The sequence below is a fragment of the Balaenoptera musculus genome, chromosome 10 (genome assembly GCF_009873245.2).
Source record: "Balaenoptera musculus isolate JJ_BM4_2016_0621 chromosome 10, mBalMus1.pri.v3, whole genome shotgun sequence".
In the NCBI taxonomy this organism is placed as follows: Eukaryota; Metazoa; Chordata; class Mammalia; order Artiodactyla; family Balaenopteridae; genus Balaenoptera; species Balaenoptera musculus.
Window position 1 is genome coordinate 16,083,341 of NC_045794.1, and position 15,130 is coordinate 16,098,470.

The 15,130-nt window shown below is 36.0% G+C and overlaps 1 protein-coding gene across 1 annotated transcript in view; it reads left to right on the forward strand.

The window, feature by feature from the left end:
* The window catches only part of AEBP2 (AE binding protein 2), a 59,982-nt gene that overhangs the window by 26,343 nt on the left and 18,509 nt on the right, over positions 1-15,130 (forward strand). Inside the window, exon 3 of the mRNA XM_036865993.1 lies at positions 1,925-2,032. Coding sequence (XP_036721888.1) covers positions 1,925-2,032 — 108 coding nt within the window. The remainder of the gene's footprint in view (positions 1-1,924; positions 2,033-15,130) is intronic.

The window sequence follows — 15,130 nt, forward strand, 5'->3', positions numbered from 1 at the left end:
GTGGAATCAATCTTAGGAGGTTACTTTGTGTTTTGATTGCCAATCTGGTATCTCCTGAACACAACATGAAGTTGGTCATATCTTTTGCAAGAAATGAGAAATATTTTATTCTTGTATTTGGACAGTTTATTGAATATTTTGTCCTCTGTTTATTAAATAACTTTTAACAGAGGAAATTGAAAATGTTAGCACATTTACTGTGGCTAAAAATTATAGGATACAAAATTATAGCCTTCATTTTAGACAGATCTTGAAAGAGCAGACTGATTTGAGACAAAATAATTATAAAAGACATTTGCTTCTCTTTTACATGTTCACATTTTGTGAAAAACTGAGCTAGTTTTTTCCTAAGAGCTTAAAGGAACCATGAGATCATCCATTCAACCCCTTCCTGACTTTAGATTGTGTCTCTCTTATTTAATATAAAATCTTTTTTGTATCATTTTACTGCAGAAGGAATCTAATTAGTAAAAGTAGGCTTTTTTTCACTCCCTTTGAGCATGTAAATTATACTGCTTCCTGGCTCTGTATTTAGAGTATATTTGACTGGTTTTACTTTACTAATAGTAATGGAATTTTTCTTATGCATGCTTATCAGACTTTTACAGGTTGCATTGTATTATTTTGCAGTGGGTTTTACAGTTTACCTAAAGAAATTTTTGTCTACATTCATTTAAAAAGTAGCTTTTAATTCTGGGAACTCTAGGAATCATTTTATAAACATGTATTAGGGTCAGGAATTTTAAGTACCAAGGAGGAAATGTTATGACTTACAATATCTGCTTAACTAAAAGAAACCAGCAAATCTGTTGTAGAATCAAGATATGCGATAACATTCGTTAAGCATATCAAACAGCAGTAGCAGTGTTGTCTTGTTGTAAAATGATTTTGAGTAAAAATTGATCTCAGTTACTTTAGACTGTTTTTCTAGACTTATAAATAATTTTATTTTACGCTTACTGTTTAATGATTGTTTCCTCAGTCCTGTGTGTATCTTTGTTCCGTTCTATAGGCAGTACATTATAATCTTCAGAGTGTGGCTCTATTTATAATTGTTCTAACCTTAGAAAAGAACAGAGCCTATATATGGTTTTTTGAAGGTAGTGGTTACAGTAGATTCATACTTCTTTTACTGATGATGGGGAGCAGTTTTCAGTATTCAGTTTGATAAAAATAGAATCGGTCAAAAAATTGGTATCTCCATGGTAGGAAAAAGATTATGTTGTTAGTTGTTAACCCAGTCATACTCAGTTGCCTGAACCCAAGAATGTGGATCTGTTAGGATGATAGAGTATCTCATGACATTGCTTTTGCAACTATATTAATTTTAACATTCTGTATTAGATTTTGCTTCATAAGCAAGATAATTTGAAATCATTTTTAATAAGGAGAACAATATAAACGTAAGTAGTATTAGTATACATTTGAGAATAGGAAATCAAGAGCAGAAAGATTGTAATTGGATAACTTGTTTACTCATTCTTTGAATCAGTGTCCACCAATTGACTGTTTTGATTTATTTTCATTGCTTCTTTATACCTTTATATATTCCTGATATGTACAATTGATACATGCTTGTTCCCTCATGCAGTAAATACAAAAAATGTAAATAATGGTCCATGGTTCTAGTTCCTAGGGCTATATTGTTAATATTTTGTATATTTCCTTCTGAATGGCACTTTGGGATTGGTGTATCAGTTCCTTATTGAGGGAATGGACAGAAGCCTTAACGGGGAAGGGTTGAAACTATGCCTCTCATTCTGGAAGTTCAGAAAGTTTATCTACAGTAAGCATTTTGATTGACTTGTACAACAAATGTCTCTTTGTCAGTTGAAGACTTCCAACATGTTTATTTGAATTTACAAGGAATAAAAGTCCTTGTTGAAATAAGTGATGAAAACAATTATGGCTCTTCTTTTAACAGGTATTTGTTTGCTTATGGAAAGGTTGTAAAGTATATAACACTCCGTCAACCAGTCAGAGTTGGTTACAGAGGCATATGCTGACACACAGTGGAGACAAACCTTTTAAGGTAAGTAAGTGTATGTGAGTTTTTTTCTTCACTTTAAGTTAACATGTTTTTTAATGGGCATACTTTTGCCCTTCTAAAAGTTTCTTAAAGAACCATTTGTTTTAACATTCCCATAGATGCATGGAATTTATAAAATAGATGAAGGTAAAGATAATTTAATCCAATTTTTAAAATTTGAAGGCCAGAAAAAAGTCACTGTGAAGGTAGGGTCTTGAAAACAGTTAGTGTGCAGACCAGTGACTTGAATGTATGTCTTTAAAATTGCTTGGTTGTGGTTAATACCTCGTGCTCTAATTATATTTTCTCACTGTCATAGGTTTCAGCCTTTTTATTAGCAAACAGTACTGATTATTATATGAAAAAATAAAATTGTAGAACATTAAGGGATTTGATTCCTTTCACTCAGTTTTGAGGTCATGCTACTGAGCTTAGTCGTAAATTACCGTGTCAAATAGATGTATTTGGGGAAATCTGTACAAAGAGCAATTTTCTGTAAAAACCATTTTTCCTTTTATCCTCATTAAAAGTTAAAATATTTTGGTTTGTAACTATGGAAAGCATATACCATAGAGATTAAAAGTTTGTATTTAAAGAAGTTTCATAAGTTAACAGTGTCTGCTGGTATATAAATACTGTGCCAGAAAGTTCCCTTGGGTTTCGTTAGAGAAAGAGGTAATTCTTGTAGAGTTGTTTTTTTAAAAATTACTTAATTTTTTTGGAAAAGATAATCATTAACAATTTTTAAAAATTATAAAGAAAAAATTTATATTGAGAAATCTTGCTCCCTTTCTTGTTCCTTATTTTCGCTCCCCCAAATATATAACCATTGTTCTTAGTTAGTAGTGAATTCTTTATGAAACTACAAGCAGATACATATGTAGGATCATTCTCCTTCCTTTTACACAAAATCTAATAAACTATATACTGTCTGTATCTTATTTTTTATAAGCTTTTTATTCTAGAGCAGTTTTAGATTTACAGAAATATTACAAAGATTGCAGAGTTACTGTATGTCCTATACTGTTTCCCCTGTTATTAACATTTTTATTGTATGTATGTGTACATTTTGTAACATACTTTCTAGTAGAGATCTTTTCATATCTGTTCATAGAGAATATTCTCTTTTTTAACAGTTTCATAGTATTCCATTGTGTGGCTGTAGCAGTTTATTTAACCAAACTTGTATAGATACTTGGGTTGTTTTTAGTCTTTCGCTATTGCAAATAGTACTTCAGTGATAAATCTTTGAACATCTGTCATTTTGTACATGTGTAATTGTATATGTAGGAGAAATTCCCAAAATGATGTGAGTGGTTAGATCAAAGGCTATATAAGCATCGGTAATTTTGATAAATATTGCCACACCGCCCTCTCTAGGACTTGTGCCCTCGTCAGCAGTGTTAGAGCGTCTGCCTTCTTCACAGCTTTGCTGAGAGGGTGTTGTCAAACTTTTGTGTTTTTGCCCATCTAATAGATGAGAAATAGCATCCTGATGTAGTTTTTTATTTTTATTTTTTGGCCGTGCCTCATAGCTTGCGGGATCTTAGTTCCCTGATCAGGGATCAAAACCCAGGCCCCTGCAGTGGAAGTGCCAGGCCCTAACCACTGGACTGTTAGGGAATTCCCTCCCCTGATGTAGTTTTGCTTTTCCTTTATTATTGATGAAGTAGGTCATCTTTTCATATGTTTAACCATTTGGATTTCTTTTTTTTTGTTCTTTTTAAAATAGTCTCATTGACCTTTCTGTTGGCATGTGGGTCCTGTAATGTTCACCCTCTAGTCTTCCCTGTAGTCATACTACAGATCCTGGCCCTGAACTATGTGACCTTTGAACTTCCCATCTAACATGTAACTGGTAATAATAGTTACCTCATAGAGTTGTACAGTATATAGCTAGTAGATGTAAGAGATTGTTGTTAAAGTAAAAGAATCATTTCCTTTCTCATTGTATTTCCATATATTTTTCTTTAAGGCAGCAATTCTGTTGCTGGTCGATTATGATGTTCAGGTTAATTTCACAGCCTGTACAAATGGATTTCCCCCCGGCCCCCAGATCTCTTTTTAGAAACCAGAGAAGATTCCCATTGGAGAGGGGGAAAGAAAATGTCTTTAAAAGACAAAAGTTAAGGAGTGTGATTTAGTGAGGCATTGTTCTATAAGTCATAGGAATCATTTGAATCAAAAAAAACATTTATTGATGTCTGCAGTACATGGCAATGTGCTAGGCATTTGGGAAGCATGGTGAGTAAGAAAGGCAGGCCTCTGCCCTTCAGGGAACTTACATCTTTAGGTTTATACAGATGTAAGTAGATTTAAGTAGTGAAATGTCACTATATAGGTCACTATAGTGACCTTCAAAAGGTTCTCTGGAAACATGAATTAGTGACGAATGGGGCTGGAAAACAGTAGTAGGAGGTGAGTGGGAGTTGACTATAGAGAGGAGGTGATGCGGTGATGATGCTTGAGGCAAGTCCCTTTGAGAAAAATGTTTTTAGTTGTAACACGATATAATGTACAATAAAGTGTTTAAAGTACACTTAAGTGTTCGGCACTTTAAACTTCAGCACTTTCGTATGTTTGTATGCACCTGTGTAACTACCATTCTGATGAAGAATATTTTCAGTAAAACCAAGTTGCTTAATGTCCCTTCCCAGTCTGTCCCCCTCCATCCTTCTACTCCTTCCCCAGGCCATGTTACGATTTCGATCATCCTGGCTTAGTTGTATGAACTTTTGTGTCTGGCTTTTTTTCACTCAACAAAATAGCAGTGAGGTTTGTCCTTGTTGTAGGTATCAGTCATTAAAAAAAAAACAACAGGGCTTCCCTGGTGGCGCAGTGGTTGAGAGTCTGCCTGCCAGTGCAGGGGACGCGGATTCGAGCCCTGGTCTGGGAAGATCCCGCATGCCGCGGAGCAACTGGGCCCGAGACCCACAATTACTGAGCCTGCGCGTCTGGAGCCTGTGCTCCGCAACGGGAGAGTCCGCGATAGGGGGAGGCCCGCGCACCGCGATGAAGAGTGGCCCCCGCTCGCCGCAACTAGAGAAAGCCCTCGCACAGAAGCGAAGACCCAACACAGCCAAAAATAAATAAATTAAAACAAAACAAAAAAACAACTGCTGTGTAGTATTCCAGTGTCCAATAAACCATAGTTTATCCATTCTTCTGCCCATGGGTTCCTAGCCTTTGGCTGTGATTAATCAAGCTGTCCTAAACACACTCTTCTACATGTCTTCTGATGGCACACATGTACTCATTTCATTTCTCTTGGTTGTATAGTTAGGAGTGGAATTACTGAGTCATAGAATATGGCATATTTAGCTTTAGCAACTGCAAACTCTTTTTCAGATTGGTCCTGTCACTTTACATTACCACCAGCAGTGAATGAGAGTTTTAGTTGCTGTGTATCTTGGTATTTGCCATCTTGTTAATTTGAGCCATTCTGGTGTCTGTGTAGGGATATCCCATTGTGGCTTTAATTTTTATTTCCCTGGTGAGTAATGATATGTTGCACACATTTTCATGAGCTTTTGGCTATTTGAATTTCCTCTTTTGGGTGAAGTGCCTATTTCAAGCCCTTTTCTGTTATTTTATTGAATGATTTGTCTTTTATAATTATATAAAATTTTGTATATATTTTAGATACAAGTCCTTTGTCAGATATGTATATTGTAAATGCCTTATTGCAGTCTGTCTTTGGTTATCCTTTTCACCTTTCCTAATGGGATCTTTTGAAGAACAGTTTTTAGTTTTAATGAAATCTAATTTATCAATTTTATGGTTAGTGCTTCTTGTATTCTATTTAAAAAATCTTTGCCAACCCTCAGTATGTGAAGATGAGGAGGATATTAACAGAGCTAAGAGTTTTGTCTCATGGTAATAGGGAGATCATTTCAGAAGTGTGTGTGTGTGTGTATACAATAATATAATTTACATATCATGAAACTTACCAAGTGTATAATTAAGTAGTTTTTAGTGTATTCATAGGTTTGTGCAACTATCACCAGTAATTACAGAAATATGTACTTTTGAAAGAAAGAAAAGAAAGCATAGAAGAATGAGTGGACTATTTAGGGAATAACATGTAGTTTCATATATTTAGTGATACTTTATGGTGGCAATTTGAAAATATGTAAAAAAAATTTCTGACTAGTGAGCTTGGACTCTTTAGAAATTAAGTATAAAAGTAATTGGTTGCGAAATGTTTTCTTTGCATTACTGTTCTTATCTCTTATTATCTATTAGTCTGGAATCCGATTATTATAAGGAGTTTGCATTGTATTTTTTGTCTTTTATTTTTACCATAGGCTTCAAGCACTTGCCAGAGAGTTCAGTTGTGTTCATATATTAAACAACATCGGTGTGGCTGCTTTGTGGTTGGATGGTTTGTGTGGGGGATAATTGATAGAATCGTCTTGATGAGAAATTTTTTAAAATGCGCACTGTCTTTTTTTTTTTTTAATAAATGCTCTTAGGCTGAAGAATTTTAATTAATTAATTTATTTTTGGCTGTGTTGGGTCTTCGTTTCTGTGCGAGGGCTTTCTCTAGTTGCGGCAAGCGGGGGCCACTCTTCATCGCGGTGCGCGGGCCTCTCACTATCGTGGCCTCTCTTGTTGAGGAGCACAGGCTCCAGACGCGCAGGCTCAGTAGTTGTGGCTCACGGGCCTAGTAGCTCCGCGGCATGTGGGATCTTCCCAGACCAGGGCTCGAACCCGTGTCCCCCGCACCGGCAGGCAGATTCTCAACCACTGCGCCACCAGGGAAGCCCCAATGCGCACTGTCCTTAGTGAAAACATTTAAAGTTGTTAATTCTTTAGAATGAAGCCTGAATAAATAAAAGGGATGGAGGATAGGGAAAGGAAGGGCTAGTATAGTGCCTAGTGTTGCCTGGCTATGACAGACCTGGGAAGTTCACAGCCAGCAAAGCTTTTCCTTAGTTCCTAGTAGACTCTCGCTCTTCTTCCTCCACTCTGTCACGTGGAAATAAGTGTGTTATAAAAGTTATGCTTGGGCTTCCCTGGTGGCGCAGTGGTTGAGGGTCCGCCTGCCGACGCGGGGGACGCGGGTTCGAGCCCTGGTCCGGGAGGATCCCACATGCCTCGGAGCGGCTGGGCCCGTGCGCCACAGCTGCTGAGGCTGTGCTCCGGAGCCCGCGAGGCACAGCTCCTGAGGCCCGGGCGCCTGGAGCCTGTGCTCTGCGACGGGAGAGGCCACCACAGTGAGAAGCCCGCGCACCACAACAGGGACCCAACGCAGCCAAAAATAAAATAAAATTAAAAAAAAAAAAAAGTTATGCTTGCTTCATATTAAAAAATTTGACATTGAAAAGCTTAAATAAGAAGATAGTGTAACTATAATCTAACTATCTATTATATTTGACTTCTTAACATATATGTACAAAGTAAAGAAATAAACGGGATCATTTTGCACCTACGTGTATTGTACCTTTTTTTTTTTTCTTTTTGGGCCATGTTGCTTGACTTGCTGTATTTTTAGTTTCTGGACCAGGAATTCCCTAGCCTACCAGTTTAGTTTTGTATTGGACATCATTTCATGTCAATAAATTAACTTTTTAGTGGTTGTGTGATCTTTCTATGTAATAGTTTACCATATTTTATTTAATCATTCCTTGATGGATTTTGTTGGTCCAATTTTCCACAATATAATCAGTTAACACATTTTTATAAACTACTTTTGTGAGCTAGTATAAATTCCTAGAAGCTATTTTGCTCAGTCAAAGGCTATATGTCTAGGCTTGCTTTTGAAAGGTATTATTCCCCCTACAGAAAAACATACCAATTTGTATTCTAACCAGCAGTGTATAATATAGTGCCTGTTTCTCAGCAACCTTGAGGCTTGTTGTTCTATTTTATCTTTACCAATCTGCCGGTATATGGTAACATGTTTCTACTTATGTAAGTGCAGACACATACAGTGTAAATACAGTATAAATACTTTTCTGTATATTCACATCATTTTTCCCCTGTATTAATTATTTTGTATTTTTAGAATGGAAATCCTTTTTGAGCTCATTATTCTTTTTTATAAAGTAGGAAAAAATTTCCCTCCTGTGATAGGAATTAAATATTTTCCCCATTTTGACCTTCTTCTTGACTTTTTATGGTGCTTTTTCTAAAACACAGATTTTTTAAACTTTTAATTTTGAAAAATTTCAACTTGCAGAAAACATACAAGAACTCCCATATATTTCTCTCACACATGTATGTGTAAAGAACTCCTGTATACCCTTCAGCCAGATTCACCAGTTAACATTTTGCCACATTTGCTTTCTCTGTATCTTTCCACCCATCAGTACATCATCCATCTCTCCATCTGTCTCCCTCCCCCCATCTCTCTCCTTTCCTCCCTTTTTTCCTGCATACACACACACGCGCGCGCACACACGCACGCACACTCTTTTGGGGGAACCATTTAAGAGGAGCCGTATCCCTAGATAACTTCAGTGTGTGTTATTTCCTAAGAGCAAGGATGTTCATTTACATAACCTTAGTACAGTTACCAAGTTCCAGAAATTTAATATTGATTCCATCAGCTATTCAGATTTCACTAATTGTCCCAATGACGTCCTTCAGAGCCCTTTATCTCCCCCCTTGGTTTAGAATCCAATTGAGGATCATGCATTACATTTAGTTTTCATGACTCCTTGAAACTTAGTTTCCTCAGCCTGTCTTTATCTTTTATAGCACTAAAATTTTTGAAAAGTATAAACATTTTATTTTGTGGTATGTTCCCCATTTGGGGGTTGTTTGATGTGATCAGATTCAGTTTATGCGTTTTTGGTGAACATAGAATAAAATTGTCACTGTATCACTTCAGGGGACACTTGATGAGAGTTTGTTCCATCATGGATGAAATTACCTAGCATCACTTGGTTAAGGTGGAATTTGCCAGGTTCTCTACCGTAAACTTATTATTTGTCCCTTTACAATTAATGATTAATTTTTGGAGAGATACTTTGAACTATATGAATATATTGTTCCCCATTAGAACTAGTTTTAGTATGCATTAATGTTTCTTGCCTGAATCATTTATTACTATGAGGGTTACAAAATGAGTTTTTTTCTCTCTTCCCATCTAAATTTATAAGTTGATATTCTACTTTCAGCGCTTTCTGCTCTTTATTCTATCCGTCAATCAATCATCTATCTACAGAATGGCTCATGTATTATGTTATTCTTTTTTTTTAAATAAATTTATTTATTTAATTTTTGGCTGCGTTGGGTCTTTGTTGCTGCACGCGGATTTTCTCTAGTTGCGGCGAGCGGGGGCTACTCTTCGTTGCAGTGCGCAGGCTTCTCATTGCGGTGGCTTCTCTAGTTGCAGAGCATGGGATCTAGGCACATGGGCTTCAGTAGTTGTGGCACGAGGGCTCAGTAGTTGTGGCTTGCAGGCTCTAGAGCGCAAGCTTACTAGTTGTGGCGCACGGGCTTAGTTGCTCCGCAGCATGTGGGATCTTCCCGGACCAGGGCTCGAACATGTGTCCCCTGCATTGACAGGCGGATTCTTAACCACTGCGCCACCAAGGAAGCCCTATGTTATTCTTCGGCTTATAATACATGACTATCATTTTGATGCTCATCTAATACAGATTTTTATATTATCAATTTTTGCTCATGTGGCTTCTGGAGCAACTGTCTAAAGATTCAGATGGTAAAAGTCCATTGGAGTGTTGGTAATGGCAAAGGCTAGAAACTGGAAGTCTGTAAGACCTAATTGAGTTGACATGGGAAATAAATGAAAGTCATGGATGTGTCATTTAGGTTTAAGTTACATTTGATATTTCTTAAACTTGTTTGTTTTGTGCTTGAGAAGAAGTTAATGTCATATGAAAATAATTGATCATGTCAGCTCGTTATGAAATTTTAGTTTTGTAAAATCAAACATACTCCTAAAATGTAAATATAGTTTTTTCTTTTAATAATGTTTATCTTTTATAATTAAAGTACAAAGATTATTCCTAGATAAGCACCTTCCGCCCCAGCTTCTCCCCGTATTCACTTTGTCTTGTATATATACCCTTGCTTTGTATGTGCATTTAGAGTTTGTGTGAAGGGGAGTTGCTGCTGCCATTTTGTTAAATGTCGTGAAACCTTTCATTATTAAAGGTTTGGAAAACATTACATGTGTTTATAGGACTAGGATTTTGGAATTCTTTCAACTATTCTCTGGTCCTTTTTTTTTTTTTTTTTTTAAATGTGATTTTGATTCTTCTTAGTCATTTGGTATTAAGCATTAGCATGGCTAATTGGCTTCAACTCACCATGCTCAGAAATGCTTTACTTAACTGAAGAAAATAAATAAAAATTAGTCATACACAGCATGTTTGGTGATTGTTCTGATTTCCTTTTTTGCCAGTGTGGCAGTGGCTTGTCTGGACAAATTTGTATAGTATGTTAGAAATTACATAGTTGTACTTTTCAGATAGGCTCCATAGTTTTTTTTTTTTTCTTCCTACGTGTTTCTCCCCTACTCTAGTATTTCTGTTTACTTTGAACACGGTACTTGTAGTCACTTAGTTGTCATGGGTTAATGAATTTATTGTAAGTTTTCCTCAGCAACTAGTCTCCAGCAGCTCAGCATGATTGGCTTCGTTCATAATAGTGACACGTCTGAATGACTTCTTATCGTGTTAAGAGTATTGCTTGAAAAACTCAGATTTTCTTTCAGGCCTTATACATGAAATAGCCAATCTTTTTAGGTGTTTTGGAATCAAGAACCTAGCCTAAATTGTTGATGAAGAAAAAAGAAATTTCATCAAACCAGACTTAAGCTATTATAACTTTATCACTGTGAGTGGCTTACAGTTGTGCATACAGGCAAATTCTGGTAATTTTTACAGTACATAGTGATGCTAATAATACATCATTCACTGCGATGGGTGACAAAATAATTTCCTTCTTCAGTTCCTTTGTAACCTGTTTTATAATGTTAGTCGATACTGATAATTTAAAAAATCTTTTGCTTTTTCCCCCCAGCTTTGTTGAGGTATAATTGACAAAACTGTAAGATATTTAAAGTGTACATCGTGATGATTTGATATGCATTAGTCAATTGTGAAAGTATTCCCTCCATCTAGTTAATTAATACATCCATCACCTCACAGATATATGTATAAAATACATTTTAAAATTGTATATATATTTATTATATATATATTTTAAATTATATATATGTATATATATATTTTTTTTGGTGAGAATCTTTTGCTTTTCAACAGACATTCTCTGTAATAATACAAAGCTTTAAGCACCCTGTTCTAGCTTTAATTCTCCTTTACCTTTTCGTATGTCTCTCTGTGTGTCTGTGTATTTGAAGCTCTCATGTTCCTTAGCCTTGGCAGACAGTTTTTAGGAGGCTCCCACTGACCAAAGATGGTACAGTTTGAGTAAAATAAGGAAAATAGCTGCAGTGAATATGATGATACTGAAAACCAAAAGGTGATTCCTCTCCCCTCCCCCCCAGAAATGAAAAACCGATTGGTCACCATTGGAGAATGGTAAGGATCTCATTATTTGGAAATCTGGTAAGAATCAAGAGGTAGTTCTTTCTTTACTATATGAGCTGTGCCACTCGATATTCAAATTCTGGTGCCTGAGTTGCACCCATGACCAATTAAATTAGAATCTCTGGGATGTGCTGCCAGTCATTGCTATATTCAAAGAAATCTTTCTGGTGATTTGGATGTGTACCCAGGCTTAAGAACTGTTTACAAGTATTTCTCTTATAGGGGGACCTTGTAAGAGAAATACCGCTTATTATAACACTAGGTGAACTTTGTTAGTTGTAAAAGCTGATAACTAAGCAATATTTCTCTGGTAAATGAGGTTACCAATTCAGTGCTCATTGAAAGGAGGAAAAAAGGCACAGGGGAAGAAAGATGTATGCTGTGTTTACTATGTGCACGTTGCATATGGGATCTTGTTCTGACTCTTTCTCCTCTGGGCCTCCTTGAAACCACACTTGCCTGTTGTTCGTCCCCACCCAAACTCAGCGGCTGCTCCTTGCCAGTCTGCTGTGCTGACCGCTGTTCTGCCTGACTTCTAAATGGTGGAGAGTGCTGTCAAAAATTCTCACCCTAGGGGTTCTTATTTTATCTGGTCCTTTGGTTTTAAATACTGTGTATATTCTGATTACTCCCAGATTACCTCTAGCCCTGACTTTCCCTCTTGGATTCCAGAATAGAATATTCAGCTTGGATGTCTAATAGGGCATTTTGAACCTAACATGTACAAAATCTTGGTTTTCCATTTCAAACATGGTTCTATCTTAGACTCAGTAAATAGTAAGATCTTCCATCCAGTTACCCTGACTTTAAGAGCCCTGAAATATTCTCGATTCTTCTCTTAACTTTTCCTATACCGCCCCACCCCCCCATGCATTAGCAAATCCTGTCGATTTGCTTGCCTCTCAGTGTATTTTGAATATTATTACTACCTCTCACTCTATTATTCCCAGTTATTCTAAGGTTCACTTAGTTATTACTATTTGAAATCCTTGATAACTCCTCTCTAAATTAAAATCTATTTCTTAGCATGATGCATAATATCATATCTGATATTTACCTGCTTCTCTACTCTCATTTATTCCCTTACTTTACCTTCATAGGAAATTGTGTTCCAGCCATACGATATTACTTGTAGATCTCAAATGGGTCACATTTTGCCCTCATTGTGGTTTTGTATAGGCTGTGCTTTCTACCTGAGAATCTTTTTTTTTTTATTTTTATTTTTTTAATTTTTTTTCCTGAGAATCTTAAAAGCTTTTTGTTTTGGAAAGATTTTAGAGTTACAGAAAAGTTGCAAAGATGGTACAGAGGGTACCCATGTACCTTCATCCAATTTTTTTCCCCTGATCTTACCATCTCACATTCTGTGGTACATTTGTCAAAACTAAGAAACCAGCGTTTCTACCTGGAATTTTTGTTTTCCTTTAGATTACCTGCTAATAAATACTACCATATCTTCTGTGAAACTGGTGTTTTCTGCTCTCTGTTTCAGTTGCCCCTTGTAGATTTTCATAGTACTTAACGGGAATATGAGTATGAATAAGACAGTCTTTGTACTAGCAAAGACAGTCTTAGTGTTGCTTCATTCGAACAAATCTGTTTGAAAAAACTGTCATTCCATGTTTCAAATTTTATAACAGCTACTTGCCCACAAGAGTAGCTGACATATTGAATGTTTCAGTGGATTTGGGAGACAGAACATTTAAAACACTCAATGTCCAACAGCCAGTTTTTTTCCCTGATTGTTCAAACAGGCTTTTCTTTTTTTTTTTTTTTTTTTTTTAAATCAGAGCACCATATGTGGTAGCTTGAGTTCAGTAGTCATTGTTGTATGTGTGGGTGAAACATTGAATATTTGAACAGTAAAATCACTCAGCACCATGAAATGCTTGTGTTAAGAGGAGTGAAGGCACTAAGGTACTAAGACCATTTGAGGCAGCAGATTTGTCTCTCAACTTGTTCTCTGGGATAAACACTAAATGAGTGGAATATTGATTAGATGATGCTTAAAATTACTTTCTCTATTAGGGTAAAAGAATTTGTATTTTAGTGAAAGGTGTGTGATTCTGTTGTATTTCGTTTCATTAAAAGTACTCTTTTTCTCTCATTCTAAATTCTCATTGTATTTTCTATATTTTCTTTTTTAGATTTGTTTTTGATTCTTGACTGATGAATAATCAAAATCAAAGATAAAACAATTTTCCATTAGAATTCTCATTGATTTTATGTCCTGAGCATTGATTGAATCATTGCTGATTAAAATAAACTTGAAATATTTACTCTCTCACTTCTAGATACTACCAGGGCTTATTCTTTGCAGTTTTGAAGGAACCCAGGACAAAATGAATCTGTTAGCCTATTTGGGCCCTTGTAATTAAGGATAATCCTGGGTGGATTCATATCACAAAATCCCTTTCAATTTAAACCTGAGGACTTAGATCTGAACTGTTATTATCATTGCTGCTTTAACTGTAGTCACGTAGCAGTTCTAAAATTTGAAATGTGGAGTTTCTCAACAAATTTTTTTGAATAACCAGTACTAAACTGGGAATCCAAGGGCAAAGACTGTTTTATTTATATTGTATTCCTTGAAATATCTGACACATGGGACACAAAATATGCTTATTTAAAGTATGTTTTTATTTTTTATTTATTTTTAAAAATTTATTTATTTTATTTATTTATTTTTGGCTGCGTTGGGTCTTCGTTGCTGCACGTGGGCTTCCTCTAGTTGCGGTGAGCGGGGGCTACTCTTCGTTGTGGTGTGTGGGCTTCTCATTGTGGTGGCTTCTCTTGTTGCAGAGCACGGGCTCTAGGCACATGGGTTTCAGTAGTTGTGGCTCGCGGGCTGTAGAGCGCAGGCTCAGTAGTTGTGGCGCACGGGCTTAGCTGCTCTGCAGCATGTGGGATCTTCCCGGACCAGGGCTCGAACCTGTGTCCCCCGCATTGGCAGGCAGATTCTTAACCACTGCACCACCAGGGAAGCCCTAAAGTGTGTTTTTAGGATAGGTGTTAGGAAATACAGGGATGACATCTAAAATTGAAAAGAAAAATAAGTACTGCATGGCTTCGTCTAAGGCAGTACTGTAGAATAGAAATATGTGTGACCCAAATGTGTTGTTTAAAATTTTCCAGTGCTGTGTTAAAAATAATTGAAACAAGTAAAAATAATTTAAGTAATATCTTTGACTTAACCAATTATATCATTTCAGCACCTTATCAATATACAGTATAATTAATAAGATGTTCTGCTTTTTTGGTACTAAATCTTCCAAATTTGGTGTGTATTTTATACTTACAACACTTTTTAATTTGGACTAGACAATTTAAGTGCTAAGTAGCTGTATGTCTAATGACTAAAATGTATTGGACAGTGTAAAACTAACCCATTAGGGCAATTCTACTTCAGCACTCTTAATTCAGGTGCTAAACAATTCATCTTTATTTATTTATTTATTTTAAATCGAAGTATTGTTAATTTACAGTGTTGTGTTAGCTACAAGTGTACAGCAAAGTGATTCAGTTATACATACATATATATAAAATGTATATATATTCCTTTTCAGATTATTTT